The sequence below is a fragment of the Pleurodeles waltl genome, chromosome 1_1 (assembly GCF_031143425.1).
Source record: "Pleurodeles waltl isolate 20211129_DDA chromosome 1_1, aPleWal1.hap1.20221129, whole genome shotgun sequence".
In the NCBI taxonomy this organism is placed as follows: Eukaryota; Metazoa; Chordata; class Amphibia; order Caudata; family Salamandridae; genus Pleurodeles; species Pleurodeles waltl.
In genome coordinates this window covers 975,119-989,698 of record NC_090436.1, presented here as the reverse complement: position 1 = coordinate 989,698, position 14,580 = coordinate 975,119, and the positions used below count along the sequence as shown (strand labels likewise).

The following is a 14,580-nucleotide window of genomic DNA, read 5'->3' as shown; positions in this document are numbered from 1 at the left end:
TCAGGAACAGATAGTCAGATGCCTCAGAGCTGTCAGCACTGGTGAGAAATGTCAGACCTTGCATGAGGGACTGTCAGACCTCTCTGAAAGGTTTTACATGGATAAGAGAAAAGGGTCAGCTCAGGGGCAGACTGTCAGACCCCTCTGAGACATTCACACGGATAAGAGACAAGTGTTAGCTCAGGAAGAGACTGTCAGACCCCTCTGAGACATTCACACAGATAAGAGACAAGGGTCAGCTCAGGAAGAGACGAGAGAGCTGTCAGCACTGGTGAAATGTCAAACCTTGAATGAGGGTTAGCTCAGGAAGAAACCCTCTGAGAGGTTCACATGGATAAGAGACAAGGGTCAGCTCAGGAAGAGACCCTCTGAGACAGAGCCTGTCTTCCAGATCAGAATGTACCCATTGTAGCACAGTCCCATCCTGTCACATTCTCATCTGGAGTGCGCATGGGAGTGGGTGAGTGCGTAGGGCACAGCTCTGGGGTCCAGGAGGTTTTGGGTGCAGGAGTCTCGTCCACCTTGAGTCTTTAGATCAGTTCTGGCAGTGATACTCAAAGTACGGCCAGGGGGTGCATGCGGCCCACCTGAAGTGTACATGTGGTTTCTGGTCAACACCAGCACCTGGCTGATGTTTACTTGCCTCAACGCTAACAATGTGAAATAAACAGGCAAGCATTTATTTATAGGTGAACTAAAGTCAAAGAACATAAGAAAAGAATGTGCCCTCACCACTTAAGATTAGGAACGCCTTCATTTTTGAAGAATGCCTTCAGCAAAAGTGTAAAAATATGATAAAGTCTCTTTTTAAGGGATAGTTTTTAAACATGATTTTAGAAACATTCATGGTCCCCCTCCCTTACAACAATGTCAACAGTGAACTAAGAGGCAAGTCATTTGTGCACAATTTGGATGGCCTGGGTTACTATTATACATAAATAACATTATAGTTTATTGAATCAAACACACAAGAAGGTTTTGTACAGCGCACACCCAGAAGTCATGTATTTCGAGGTCAGCTTATATGTGATAGTGAAGAAAAAGGAGAGAACATTAAATAAAACAACTGTTTAGGATCACACAATTTGGGCGGGTGGGGAAGCCTGGATTGATCCAGGTTTTTTGGTTCCACATTATGCAATTCAGCCACTAGATTTAAGTGCTTTGCATCCCTTACACCCACCATACCAACCCTTATCCCCTCGACCGCCACCCTGTTGACATCAGTGCAGCCCTTGGTCACATCACACAAATTATTTGGCCCCTGGAAAAATGTTTTTGAGTATCCATGAGTTATGGACAGGGTTGGCACTTCCATGCTGATTTCTCCTCTGAAGCCAGAGTGAGTTGCCTCTAGTAAGTTGTGTAATCAGTGTGCTTTAGCTGTACATTGATTATGCTCTCTGTTGTTTTGCCATGTTAAGGTAGACCTGGAACAAACCTAATACAATGTTTTGTTCTTTTATATCAGCTGAAGGACTTTGTAGGAGGGATTTAACCTGCCCTTTTGCTAAGCCATCTGGGAAAGTGTTGTGTTCAGTACCCACTGTGTCCAGATCTAGCAGAAACAATGATGCTTTGCCTCAACCTGAGGTACACCCAGGCGGCCGCTTGATTGACGCATTAGTCCAGAGTGTATGAAGGGGTGGATTTATGTGAAATAGGAAGACACAAGTGTGAGTTAGCAGCTGGCTCTGCATATATCAGCAACCTACTGCAATCAACCTTTTCTTGTACGGGTATTTGTAAGAATCCTTCAAAAAACTTGTGATTATCAAAAAAGTCATACCTTTTTGCAATAGCTCTCTGACATTGGTTATTGTTACTCTGATTTGCCAGATGTGCCTGTTAACACACATTCTGGTGCACTCTTTTGATATTCCAGTTCTTCAGTCTTTTCAGTGCCTTCCTACTTGGTACACATAATGGTGTTGTCTGTTGTTAGACATCCAGACTTCTCTGACTGGCTTTTTCTCTCTGGAATCTGCTCTACTGTGCCCAAGATCTGAAAAATGGCCTTCCATCTTTCATCAAAGGGTGTGCTTGATCCTTTATGGTGTAAAGTTCACGTTTAGTCACAGATGCAGCACTTGGGAAGAACCTCTGTGCATTCATAATAGTGTACCTGGGCCTCAGTTTCTGTTAAATTAAAGGTTACGCAGTCTTGACATTAAAAGCTCTAACCTTTCATGGTTTAATATAGATTGTTTTCGTGGGTAGTTAGAGTAGTTACTGTTCAAGCGCATGTCCTAGATATTATGTGTTCGGTTCTTTGCTTGCCTTATTCTTGTTCCTTTTTCCAGGTGAAGGTCCCGCCCATCAAGTCGCAGCTCCAGCAGGATCACACTACTCGGTGGTGGTGGTCCGCACCAGCGGGTCGGGGAACAAGGGTGAGTAGACATAGGGTCTGTACTTCTCTTGGATCTGAGCTGCATAGCAAGGCAACCAAGACATGGATGCAGTATTTATCTCTGGTAACTATAACTCGTGCCCTAAGGTAACTATAAGTGGCGCCCCCGCCATGCACAGTTATTTCATCAAAAAAGTTACTGCGAATATTACATTGATATTATCAGTGATGTTACCAAAGATGTCATGAGAGCCATAATTTGTGGGGTAATTAGCCGTGCATGGCGAGGGTGCATGTTATAGTTACCTTAGGGCATGAGTTATAGTTACTTGAGATAACTTTAACTATAACAGATGAATTTCTATGGTTTAGTACGTTTAAAATGTGAGCCTAACTATAACGTCCCTGTAACCTTTGGTTTTTAAAGTGAATTTCTCTGTTTTTTTAAATTCTATTCCTAAATATAACATGACTGTAACCCTTGCTTTTTTCAGTGAATTTCTATGTGTTTCTAAAGTAAAGTAATTTTCATAACTATACATTATTCAAACCACCACAGCACATGGCCTTCATCCGTGCGCGGTGGCGCTTGGCTGCAAAGCCGGCAGAATATCTGGGCTTCTATAGCCCAAAATTCTCGCCCCATAAAGCCTCACTGAGAGAATTGAAAAGCCAGTTCAACCGCTCTGTGGAATTGTTGTGACCTTGAGGTTAAATGTGGAGCCCAGTGTAACGTGGCACTAAAAGAGATTCCCAGATTATTAAAGATCTTAAACTTACCTGGTTGGGTATCACCCATACGCTAAGACTTAGAGCCTGATTTAGATCTCGGTGGAGGGAATACTCCATCACAAACGTGACGCATACCTCGTTCGCTGCATTACAATCCCCAAGGGATGTAATGGAATCGTAATACGGCAGATGGGATATCAGTTACGTTTGTGACAGAGTATTCCCTCCGCCAATATCTAAATCGGGCCCTCACTCTTGATATTATGGGGGCAGCTAATCTTAATGGATGATTTAGAAAAATTCACCTTGAGACCCAAGTCTTCCATAAACGTCAGGAATACATCTAACAACAATTGTAGACCACTTGCCGTTGCTTCGATGATGACCGACTACTCTGCATATAACATAATTGGAATCAGACGATTCACCATTTGGGGCAGGAAATAAGTGTGGGTCCACTCCATGAATGTATAATAAAAACAGAAGAGGGACCAGAATGCAGCCCTGTGGCATGCCACAGTGCGCTCTAACAAGAGAGGTGCATTCTCCCTGTGGGCCATAACCGACCTCGACATAGGCATCCCAAAGTAGACACCTTACCAAGGTAATTCTTTCCTTTTCCCCTCCTTTGTTTTCCATCAGGGCCCATAGCTTGGAGTGATTTCCCAGGTTGAAGGGATAGTAGAGGTCCATGAATGAATGCTAAATGTAAGGCACTTCTCCTGACCTTGACATATTTCCAAGTGATCAGATAAAGATTAAAGCGCTGTTCGACTGTGCCTATTTCTGGATGAAACTCATACTGAACTTCTGATAATATGTTTTTTTCTTCAGCCTAGATTTCTATCCTGAGCAGAAGGACCCAGTCTAAGATCTTGGTGGTGGAGTCCAACAAGGGGATAGGGTGATAGCTACTGGGGAGGTTCATGTCCCCTTTCTTAAAGATGGCTACTATGATAGCAACCTTTCAGGAGTTTAAAATTGGGTCTTTAAACTTTTGTAAGGAGCAGGACCCATGGAGTAATATTCTCTTTGAACATATCTATCGGGACACCATCAGGACCAGGAGCCTTTCCCCAGGGGCTCTGTTGTATCACTAACCACACTTTGTTTACAGTGTTTGATTTACTAAGTGCTAGAGTTCTGGGGTATCTACAAGGTTGCCCACAGCTTTTCTGGGTTATAGCCCATCTGGTGATTCAGAAGTAATTTTTTTTTTTTGTTGATTCATCCACAACTCAACAGGGACACTACCCCTGGGGATGAATTGTCAAAGAATAAGGAGTGGTTTATTACTTCTTAGAGTCTAGACAAAGGGGTAGTAAGGGTGAGAATGGCCGCATGTATAGGAAGGTAAGCACAAATGGTCAAATGCATAGTACGATCAGAAGTGGTGCAGGTGAACTTAATGCCCTACCACCCATGGGCAAAATCAAGTGTCAAAAAAAGGGGGAAAACTTTTTTTTAACACAAGTGAAGATAAGCAAGGATAGAACACTGCACACAATCAAATTCTAGTATAACACAAGTCTAGTTACAACATGTAATGTCTAGTTTCCATTGGGTAGATGAAACAAACAATACATCGGTGTTCACATCAGAATTCTTGACAGATGATGTCTTTATTGTCAGGAGCGTTGTATTAAGGTAAACGAAGTACTTCACTGCAGACACAGCCAACACGTGTTTCGTCACGCTGGTGACTTTTTCAAGGCTATTTAGGCGTAATGCTGGCACGACAAAGTCAATGAGTCAATCATAAAAGTAATATGAGTCCATGCGTCTGAAATTGGGCTAGTCCAAATCCAAAAGTCCTATCATGCAAAAAGGTCCAAGGTAGGGACAGGTATGTCAGTATAGTGGACCATGATAAGTCCAAGAGCAAGTTCGTAGCGAAAAAGTAGCAGTGATTCCAAGTACTAACAGGCCGTGCCGACAAACAGTCTAAAGCTATCCTTGACATTCTCTGCTTCTAGAAGATTATCCAAATAACGACTTCTTTGCTCTTCTTTACGTTCTACAAGGACAGATTTATACAATCACCTTTCGTTAGATCGTCCAAGTTTATTTCTGGGTTTCAATTATAAGGCATTTGTTAGCTCTCTATGGGCTGTAGAACATGAATTAAACAATCTATGTGGTTGTTTCTCTGATGGCGCTGATTCAAAAGTGAACATATTGGATATTGAAGCAAAATCACTCAAAGTCTTTTAAACTAGTCCTGGGGTAACCTCTTGCGCTAGATAAGAAAAAAGAGGCTGCAGATTATTATTTATTATTTCAAGGAGGAAGTGGTGCGGGTCTGTTTTGTCCACTTGATTCTCACACCCTTATTCTTTGCTTACCCAGTTGGCCCAGTCTTTTTGAGGAACAGTCATCTTTCAAGTTTAAAGGAAACCTGGCCCCTAAAACTAGCATTTTAAATCACTGAATTTTGCAGCTACGTTTAGGTCCTCACGTGCCTTCTCTCTAATTTCCCTTTTTCTGGACTCAAGGGCCAACTTATATAACTTTCTTGCTTACCTGAATTCATCAATCTTCCTAGGCCTAGATCTGGTTGCCTGAGTTAGTTCTTTAGGGTGGCTGAGCATGTGTGATTGAACCAACAATGTCTAGAGGAATCGGCAAGTCTTCTTGTAGAGATCGTCACACTAGAGATCGTGTTAGCAAGTTTGTTAAAACTGCCCAGGATAGCTTGAGGTTTGGCAGAGTTTGGCAGAGTTTGACAAACAACACATCACTTCCTCAGTCTTACCCGTAAATAAGTCAGCAACTTTTTTTTTCCTGGTCCAGTTTTTAACATTTTTAACTGTATCCTCTTATTTTTAAATGTTGAAAACTTGCAGGACATGCTGGATTAAATGCTACCTTAACTCAACAGGATATGCAGAGCTCCCCTGGGTTGTGATCTCTAATGCTCAAAGACAAGATTCTTGTTTCCGAAATGAGGGGACCTAAGTGGGAGGAAAAGGGAATTAAATCATTAAAGGATACTTCACCTCTCCCTGTAAAGGTTGTGGCAAAAAACTAACTTTCCTTATTGAAATCTATACTAAACAATAAGTTGTGCTTGAAGATAATGTGGTTCAAGGCATCCCCAGAGGAATTATGTACAAAGTGAGATAGGCCCTCCCAGTCATCTAAACCACAAACCCACTTGCCTGAGAAAGGGCATCTTGAAATATGATGGACACTCTACCTTGGCTGTTTTCAAGAAAATCAGATTGCAAACTAGTAAATAAAATAGCACTTTTTTGAAAGTTTAGTGGAGATTCGTCAAACAGGGGCAAAGTTATTAGCAACACAAAAAAGCATTTACTAAGCATCTACTATGCAAACATGATCCTAACTATAACTACCCAGTAGTGACCGACACTGGGTAACATGCATATATTAATTCAAAACAGGAGAGCGGGATACCCATCGAGTGGCTAAATTGCAAAAATAAAAATAAAAAAAATGAAAATCTGGGGTCAATCCATGCTTCCCCTCTTGAGCAAATTGTGTGTTCCTGGGCAAATATTTTATTTCACCAAGCACCCTTTTTCTTTTTACCACATATGACAACACCTTGAAATACAGGAGTTCAGCATGTACAGTGTGAAAAAAACTAAAACACTGTTGTGTTTGTCTTAATAGGTTATAATGTTGCTCCATGTTGTAACATAATCCAGGCCACATGCAGATTACATATGACAACTTATTTGCCTCTTAGTTCACTAGTTTCATTATTGCCACAGCAGGGGAGTGGGGGCAGCAATGTCCTGTTAACAAACTACCACGTTTAATAGATGCCCTCTCAATGCAGTGATACAATGAGATGTGCTAAGGTGAAACGCTTCCACTAGTTAAATAAATACACTTTTTTTGAACTTTGAAAATATTTTACTTTCTTTTTGCATGATGTTTGCTGCGTGATTTACATGTCAAACATGTCCGTGTCTTGGGTAGTGCACGGGCTCCTAGTGCTATGCCAGACCCCCTGGCCAGGCACTCCTTATTAATTTGATGGCCTACCTACAAATATATATATATATATATATTTCTATGTTGCAATATCCTAGAGGGTCTGCAAAAGAAGACAATGCAATAAGTACCCAAGGTGGACAAAGATGAGACACATCTTTTGCTCCTTTGTCCGATGCACGCCACCCAGGGGGCAGAATAGCTCAAGCAATTGTTACATAATAGGGGCGTCTGGAGTGTGAAGTCTGTGATGCGCTTGATTAAGGGCCTGATTTTGGGTTTGGCGGATGGAGCAAAGGCAGGCATTGTAGCGGAAGACTTTACGTCTGCCACCATATTGCCACTTCACCTGCCAAATTTAGAAATGGCCACCAGCCCTGTGAACATCTCTCTACATTGGCAGGAACTACCAATATAGCGTTCCTTTCACTGTAGGAAATGTTTGATGGCAGGCTGTCAAACTTGTCCAAAGTTTATTTCTCAAAAACAAACTACTAAATCAGGAGTTTGTTTTTGGAAAATAAAAAACTAATGGCCCACACACCATAGGAGTTTTTTCTATGGTGGGGAGGGTCATTTTTCTTTCTTACTTTCTGTTTTGCTTCACTAATGACTGAGCAGAAACACTGATGCACTGACAAAAATCTCTGGAATGCACTTCTAAGTCCAAAGAAGACATTTATTATTTCACTATGCAAGGTTCGTAAAAGGAGATTAACATGCTGAAAGCACACGTTTAAAAATGGTCACAGCAACGAAATGAAAACATGTACAAATGATTCTCCACTGCAATATACACAGCAATATATGTATCTATATTATAATGCAAAGAAAATAATGAATTAAAAAAATATATACATCACCATGAGGCAAGGGCATCACTGCTTCATCTCTCTCCTATTCAGCATCAGATTGCCAGATCCCAGAATCAATCAAGAAGCGTGAGATTCATTATCCTCACAGGAAGGATGACACACTCCAGCGTCCTGGATATGCCTGAGATCTGCAAACACACTCAGTCCCCGGTCCATCTGGTCTCGGCCTCTTATACTTTGAACAAACAAGAGAGGAAAATTTTAGAACCTCCCTCTCACTGCAGAAGTTTATTTATAAAAAAAATGCTGATTGCTTTAGGCCAGCTTTGAAAACAACATGTCTGGACTTGGCCACAATCGCAAGGTGCCAATTCAAAACAAGACTGTTCCCTGCCGTCTTAGTACGTTTTTATCAGCCTAAGCCCTTGGTGGGAAAGTACACGAAAAATAAAAACATGTGCACATTGTACAATGTGGAAAACTACTTGCAGCATTTAGCGTGGCAGTGGCCAACGCTAAAATAAAGTCAATAGGCAAAATGAAGTTGGTGGTCACTAATGTGACGGTGTGCTGCTAGGTTAAGTGCAATGTGGAGTCAGTGGTCAAAACTCACATATCATTACACTATCCCTCAGGAGGACAGTAAAAAAAGGGACCTTACCGCCCACTCTAAACGTACTCCTCGGAGGAAGGATTACGCCAATTGAATACATTTTATTCCTTTAGTGTAAAGTTAGTGGTCTGTGCTGTAATGTCTTATAAGTCAGCCTAAAACCTGGACTTTTCATGATTCCAGCATGAGGTGAGGTGGGGTTTCAAGGCGGGCCAGTTGAAGAAAGGGACAGAGCTAGCCAGGGGTCGTACTCATATACAGTGGCAAATAAATCCTTCTGCTTAAACCTACACTTCTGGTGTGTGTAACTGCTTCTTAAAACTGGTGACAAGGATAATATCCAGTTTAGCAGGTGGTGTTGACTCAATTTTCTATTTTTTTTTTTACAGTTTCCCCCTGAAGCTGTTGAATATATCCTATTTATTTTGGTAGGGTATTGTGGGCGGTTTAAGTTTAAGTGCATGCATCTATACAAGCTCGTGCAGGGAAGACGCGAGTTGGCTGGAGTGTGGCATGCGTGTCGGTGAGTGCTCGATGTGGCTTGTAGATATGGGAAGTGCCACGTTCGTGGCGAGTAGTGTTACGCAGCAGTGCACAAGATACATCTGACACTGGAAAAATTAGCTGGGGCTGATATCTGGGCGAGCGCTGCACCCGATCGTAAACCGGGTATGAACACCTTACTGACATTGCAGCTTTCCTCAGTGGCGCTGAATCTTTGGAGCGCCGTGTACAGTGAAGATTGGGAAAGGAAAAAAGTAGGAAACCAAACAAGGGACCAAGGTTTTTTCGGTCATCACATCACCCAGGGGAGACTTAGTGTTTTTCATAAGAGACGATGGTGATTACTTTTCTTATTTTATTTCAGTTTGGCATTTACTACAACAGACTACTGTGACTACGTTCTTTATTTTAATTTATTGTGTCAAAATTAGGATTAACATGTCGGCACAAAGTATGTCTGCCACACCTTTGTTTCTGCAGGAACCTGGTTTACCCGTCATAGCATGGGGAAACTGGAAGTAGTCTTGTGACGTATCTTGAAGCAGTTGGGGGGGGATTTCTTTGTTGCTAAGTGCAAGTTAGCCATGTTGAAGCACAGTTTGGAAGTTGAGGGCAGAAGAAGTTTGGAAACTTTGCTAATTCCAGTAACAAATGTTGAGGATGTGGAGGCTCGGTCAGATGTGGATGATGAGGCTGAGAATGAACATACAAATGCTATGAATGCTGTGGAGGAGAATGCTTGTAAAATTGTGGTGATTGAAAGGCACTAGATTTTTTTTTTACCTGCTCAAATGCCTATAGAAACCATCAGGGGTGTGGAATTTAATAAAATATCTACTTGTCGGTGGGACAGGTTGTTTCTCAAATCCACTTGTACTGTAGAAAGATCTAGTTGTCCCTGTGGTGCCATGTAGTGCGGCAACAAGGTAGGGCAGCACTCTCATTGTGTAAGAGCTCTGATAATAGCCTTTCTGATCATGTCGTGGCTAATTCTATAGTAGAGCTTGAATACTTGCAGTTTCAATCCCTACTATAGCAATTTCCTTATTTTGCTACCTTTCTGCATATCTACGTACTGGGGCTGGAGAAAGCAGTAAGCAATAATTCCAGGGCTGGAATGCTTTTGAATCTGCAAACCTACTAACTTGCATGTTTTTAGGATGTTCACTAGCTCTTCTCTAATCTTGTCTAAAAAATGAGAAAAGTTGGAAATTTACTCCTTACAATGGCAGAAGTAGAAGGTCTTCCAGGATTGGGGAAAAAGTATTTGGAGTCAACGTGAACTTGTAAACGCTCAATAGATTTTAGCCTGAGCAAATCTACACAAGCATATTTGCTTGTGCTAAAATACAGTTCACAAATATTTTCTAGGAGTACGATTTCCTGGTCTACTTCTGTAAGTTCTTGTGAATTCATAAAAGCCACTCATTCAAAGACATTTAGCATGGGTGCACTTTTGTGATTTTTTTAAAAGAATTGGGTCCCTAATTAGGCCTGGCGATGACCAAGACATTTTGTTTTTATTAAAATTCTATTTCTCTCTCTATCTATTGGCTGGCTTTACTGTGAGCGATCGCATTCTGCTCTTCCGCAAGGAGCATATTGGCACACAAATTTGTTTTGTTCAGTGCAAGGAACTACTGTGACAATCAGTAGCGTAACGAAACTGGAGGGGACCCCTCTGCACTGAACATGGAGGGGCTCCCCTCTCCAGACTCACTCAGGGCAGGTGCTCTGCTGAGGGAGACCGTGGATTGTCCAGCAACTAAAGCCAGGTGTTACAGGTGCATTTTAAGAGTATGTAGAATGGAAGATATAGGTATGAGTAGCCATAGGCTAAACTTGATTGTAGGAAACAAATGGGTACTAATGATGGGTCTAACAGTGATGAGTATGGTGTTGCTGATGTGCTAATGGTAAGTGGAATGTGCGCTCAGAAAGGTGGTAAGGGTGTGTAAAAATAACGGGTTTATAGCCCCCTAAATGTATGGTATTGGCCAGTGACAATGAAGTTGAGATGTGGGTGGATTCTTGCCCTCCGTTTATATTAATTGACAAAGTTGTATGGAAGAGCCTGATGCAAAATGAATTGAATCCCACAAATGTGGAGCCATTTGGCTATTGTGGAGATAAATTGCCTGTTATGGGTTGTTTTACTGCCGAGTTGGAAGGCTGTGGTAATAGGCTCTAGGTAAAATATATGTGATTAAAAAAGGTAGGATGTTTTTAGGATGGAAGGAGCAATGCACCTTTGGAATTGTGCTTGATCCTAATCTTCCTGATCAAGTGCTGTAGACTGGTGGAGCTCAATGTATCCCCAGTTATTTGCTGAACAGTTGGGTTGCTTGTGCAAATTTGAGCACCATATTATTCTTAAAAAGGATGCAACTCCAAAGGTGCACAAGGTGCGTAATGTGTCATTGGCTTTAGGTGGGCAGTTGAAGGGTGAGCTTAAATGGCTGTATGAGGCTGGGGTGATAGAGCCCTTTGAATCCTCAGAGTGGCTCAGCCCCATAGTGTTGGCGAGAAAAGCCAATGGGAAGTAACAAATGTGTGTGAAACACAGGGACCTGAATGACAGTATCTGGGTGGATATACATTCTCTTCCACGGATCAATAAAATGCTCATGAGAGTAAGAAGGGGCTAAGTGTTTCACAACTTTCAATTCATCTATTGCATATTACCATGTTTGCTACACACAGAATGTAAGCTCATAAGTCGTTTGTGACACCGGAAAGTGTGTATTAATTAATTTTCCTGCCATTTGGTTTAACCTCAGCATGGGCAGTTTTTCAGATAATCATGCAAAATGTGTTCAGGGGGTTGCCCACTGTATTATTTTTCCAGGATGGTGTACTTGTCTGGGGTTCTGATAAAGTGCAATATGATGAAGTTTTGAGTAGGTTGGAAGGTACTGGACTTGCTATTGCTGTAGAGAAGTGTAAATTGGAAGTTAGTGAGGTGGAATATCTGGGCCATACATTGTCATTTGAAGGGGTGAGACCCAAATTAAAGTTGATGGAGGCTACTGGACAGCACCGCAACCTAAAAATAGAGATCAATCGTGATCTTCTCTGGGTTTGGCGGAATGCTACTATGTTTGTGGAGCATTTTGCTAAAAAAGTATGTGTTGTGCTCATTGATGAAGAAACTAGTAGAATATCATTGGTCGTATGCTTGTCAGCAAGCTTTTGAGATGGTGAAACACTCTTTCCTCAAGTTTGTAGAGTTAAAACCTTTTGATTCTTATGACAAAACTGTTGTTCTCACCGATGCCAGCGATTATGGTTTTGGAGTGATGTTAATGCAGGTGTGTAAAGGTCAAGAAAGAGTTGTGGTGTTTGCATCATGGACACTTAAGGGTGCAGAGAGTACGTATTTTACCATAGAGGAAGAGTCGCAGGCATGTTGGTGAGGTGTACAACTTTTCAGGACATTTATCTGGGTTACACAATTCGAAGTGCTCACCGATCACAAGACACTTATTGATTTGTTCTCCACTAAGGAAGCAGGAAATGTAACTTTGCGGATAGCTAAATGGGTATATCGTTTGCAAGAGTGTATGTTTTGTATCAGTTATGTTCCTGGAAAAAAACATATCAATGTTAATTGTCTTTCATGATTAACTTTGGATGGTGTTGAGTACATAGATGATGGGGAGTGGATGGTAGCTAAGATAGTCGTGTGAGGCAGCTACTTCAGAAGAGGGTTGTAGAGAGGCATTGGCAAAGTATCAACTGTTGAAAATGTTAACTTGTAAAATGCTGTTGCGATATGAGGACAAGAATAATGATATGTTGAATGTTTTCAGCAATGTGTGGGACGAGTTGTCTGTGGTAAATGGAATTGTTAGGTGTAACAGGTTAGTTGTACCTGCCAGTCTTTGTCCTCAGTTGTTAGTTTTGTTGCATGCAGAACATGAGGTATGTTGGCCATGAAAAGGAGAGCACATTTAGAGTTTTGATAGCCTGGCATGGATAATACGTTCAAGAGATGCTAGAGAATATCTTCAAGTATGCAGTTAACATGAGCAAAGCTGAGTTGAACAAAAAATGAGTTAGACCAAGCTTATAAGCAGATCAGAGCAAAACACAAATGGTTAGAAGAGTACATAAGTGAATAGTTAAAATTACACTATTATTTCTGTGTACAACTTACATCACTAAGGCCCTCATTATGGACCTGGCGGTCTGGGCCGCCCTTGCTGGCGGTGGCGGTAAATACCGCTATCCGGCATGGCGGCCCAGACTGCCACATAATGATGACAGGGGCGGCTCTCCTTCACCGCCAGGCTGCCTCCGTCAGGCAGCCTGCCGGTGGACGGCATCATTACCCGACAGGGCAGCGCTGCTGCCCCTCGGATAATGATCCCATTTCCCGCTGGCGGAAGGTGTGCTCCGGGGCCCTCCTGCAGTGCCCCATAGCGCAGGTCACTGCCTGATTTACGGGCAGTGATCTGTGCAACGGGTGCAGCTGCACCCGCTGCACAGAGGCATTGACAGCGGCTCCATGTGGAGCCACCAGCAATGTCCCGGGCAGGCGTTCTGATGGCCGGCGGGCGGAAACAGTGAATGTATATTATACGGCCTGCGGGGTCCCAGAGGGGCTGGCGGTCTATAGAAAGACCACCAGCATGAGGGCCTAAGTGTTAATTCATGTTATGGATTTATATTTTACTGTCTATATTTGGTGTTATTATTTTGTGTTTTTTTCAGGTTTGTGGAGGGCGGGTGTTGTAATGTGTTACAAGGCAGCGTAGAATGTGTGCTTCTTGTGATTCCCTTATCGTGTGAGAATTCTTGTCTAGACGGTTGAGGATGAAGACGGAGCAAGCTAGGGGTCAAGCTCATATGTAGTGGCAAATAAATCCTGCTGCTTAAAACTATACTTCTGGTTTGTGGAACTGCTTCTTAAAAGTCTACCCACCTGTCAGTCGGGCAAGCAGACAGAGAGTTTGGCAGGATGGGTACTCTGTCACCATTGTAACTGAGTACCCTCTCCATCAAACTCTAAATCAGCCATCAAATCTGATACCTCAAAGACCTGTGGCGTCCATTGTCTCATTATTTTTGCTGGCTGCCTGGAAAATAAGACAGTGCACTACTTTTGAAAGACAACATTCTTTTACATGTGCTGTATGTAAGGGCTTTTTAAAAGAATTTCCTTTGTTGTTTTTAAGATTTATGGGCCTAGTCTTTTATTAGCAATCACTGAATGAGTATGATGTTTTATCTTATTGATGTAATGGCTTTTATAACTTGTCTCATTGGTTTTTAGTTTTATCAGCTTTGGCCCAAAATAAATTTAATTGGTTGATAGCATGTCTGCAGTTATAGTTTGGTCAGACTTTCCACCAAAAAGGCATATTTTGTTTTCTTAACAACTTTGAAAACGTTTGATAAATCTGCACTAAAAGTTCCAATAAAAGTACATTGGTTGTTCATGGCAAGTTTCATGCAACTGTGTCAAGTGGAGGCCTAAAAATAGCATGTGTCTCCCAAGTGACATTTGAATTCCCATAGGATTATTTGCAACTCGTTAGCAGAAACAAAGGCAAAATGCAATTACTCGAAAGATGGCATGTAAATAGAACTTTCTC

General features: G+C 41.9%; 2 protein-coding genes across 7 annotated transcripts in view; one reads left to right on the top strand and one right to left on the bottom strand.

The window, feature by feature from the left end:
• LOC138291575 (uncharacterized) overlaps nucleotides 1-14,580 on the bottom strand; it is a 649,831-nt gene that overhangs the window by 57,312 nt on the left and 577,939 nt on the right. Inside the window, exons 17-19 of the mRNA XM_069230320.1 lie at nucleotides 5,007-5,099; nucleotides 4,667-4,812; nucleotides 2,281-2,429 (exon numbers count right to left, since the gene is read on the bottom strand). Of these exons, the coding sequence (XP_069086421.1) occupies nucleotides 2,281-2,429; nucleotides 4,667-4,812; nucleotides 5,007-5,099 (388 nt within the window). The remainder of the gene's footprint in view (nucleotides 1-2,280; nucleotides 2,430-4,666; nucleotides 4,813-5,006; nucleotides 5,100-14,580) is intronic.
• The window catches only part of LOC138246242 (zinc finger protein 845-like), a 28,670-nt gene that overhangs the window by 6,375 nt on the left and 7,715 nt on the right, over nucleotides 1-14,580 (top strand). For all 6 annotated transcript variants that reach the window (XM_069200959.1, XM_069200693.1, XM_069200867.1 and 3 more), the window contains exon 2: nucleotides 2,304-2,390. The gene's annotated coding sequence lies outside the window, so the exon portion shown is untranslated. The remainder of the gene's footprint in view (nucleotides 1-2,303; nucleotides 2,391-14,580) is intronic.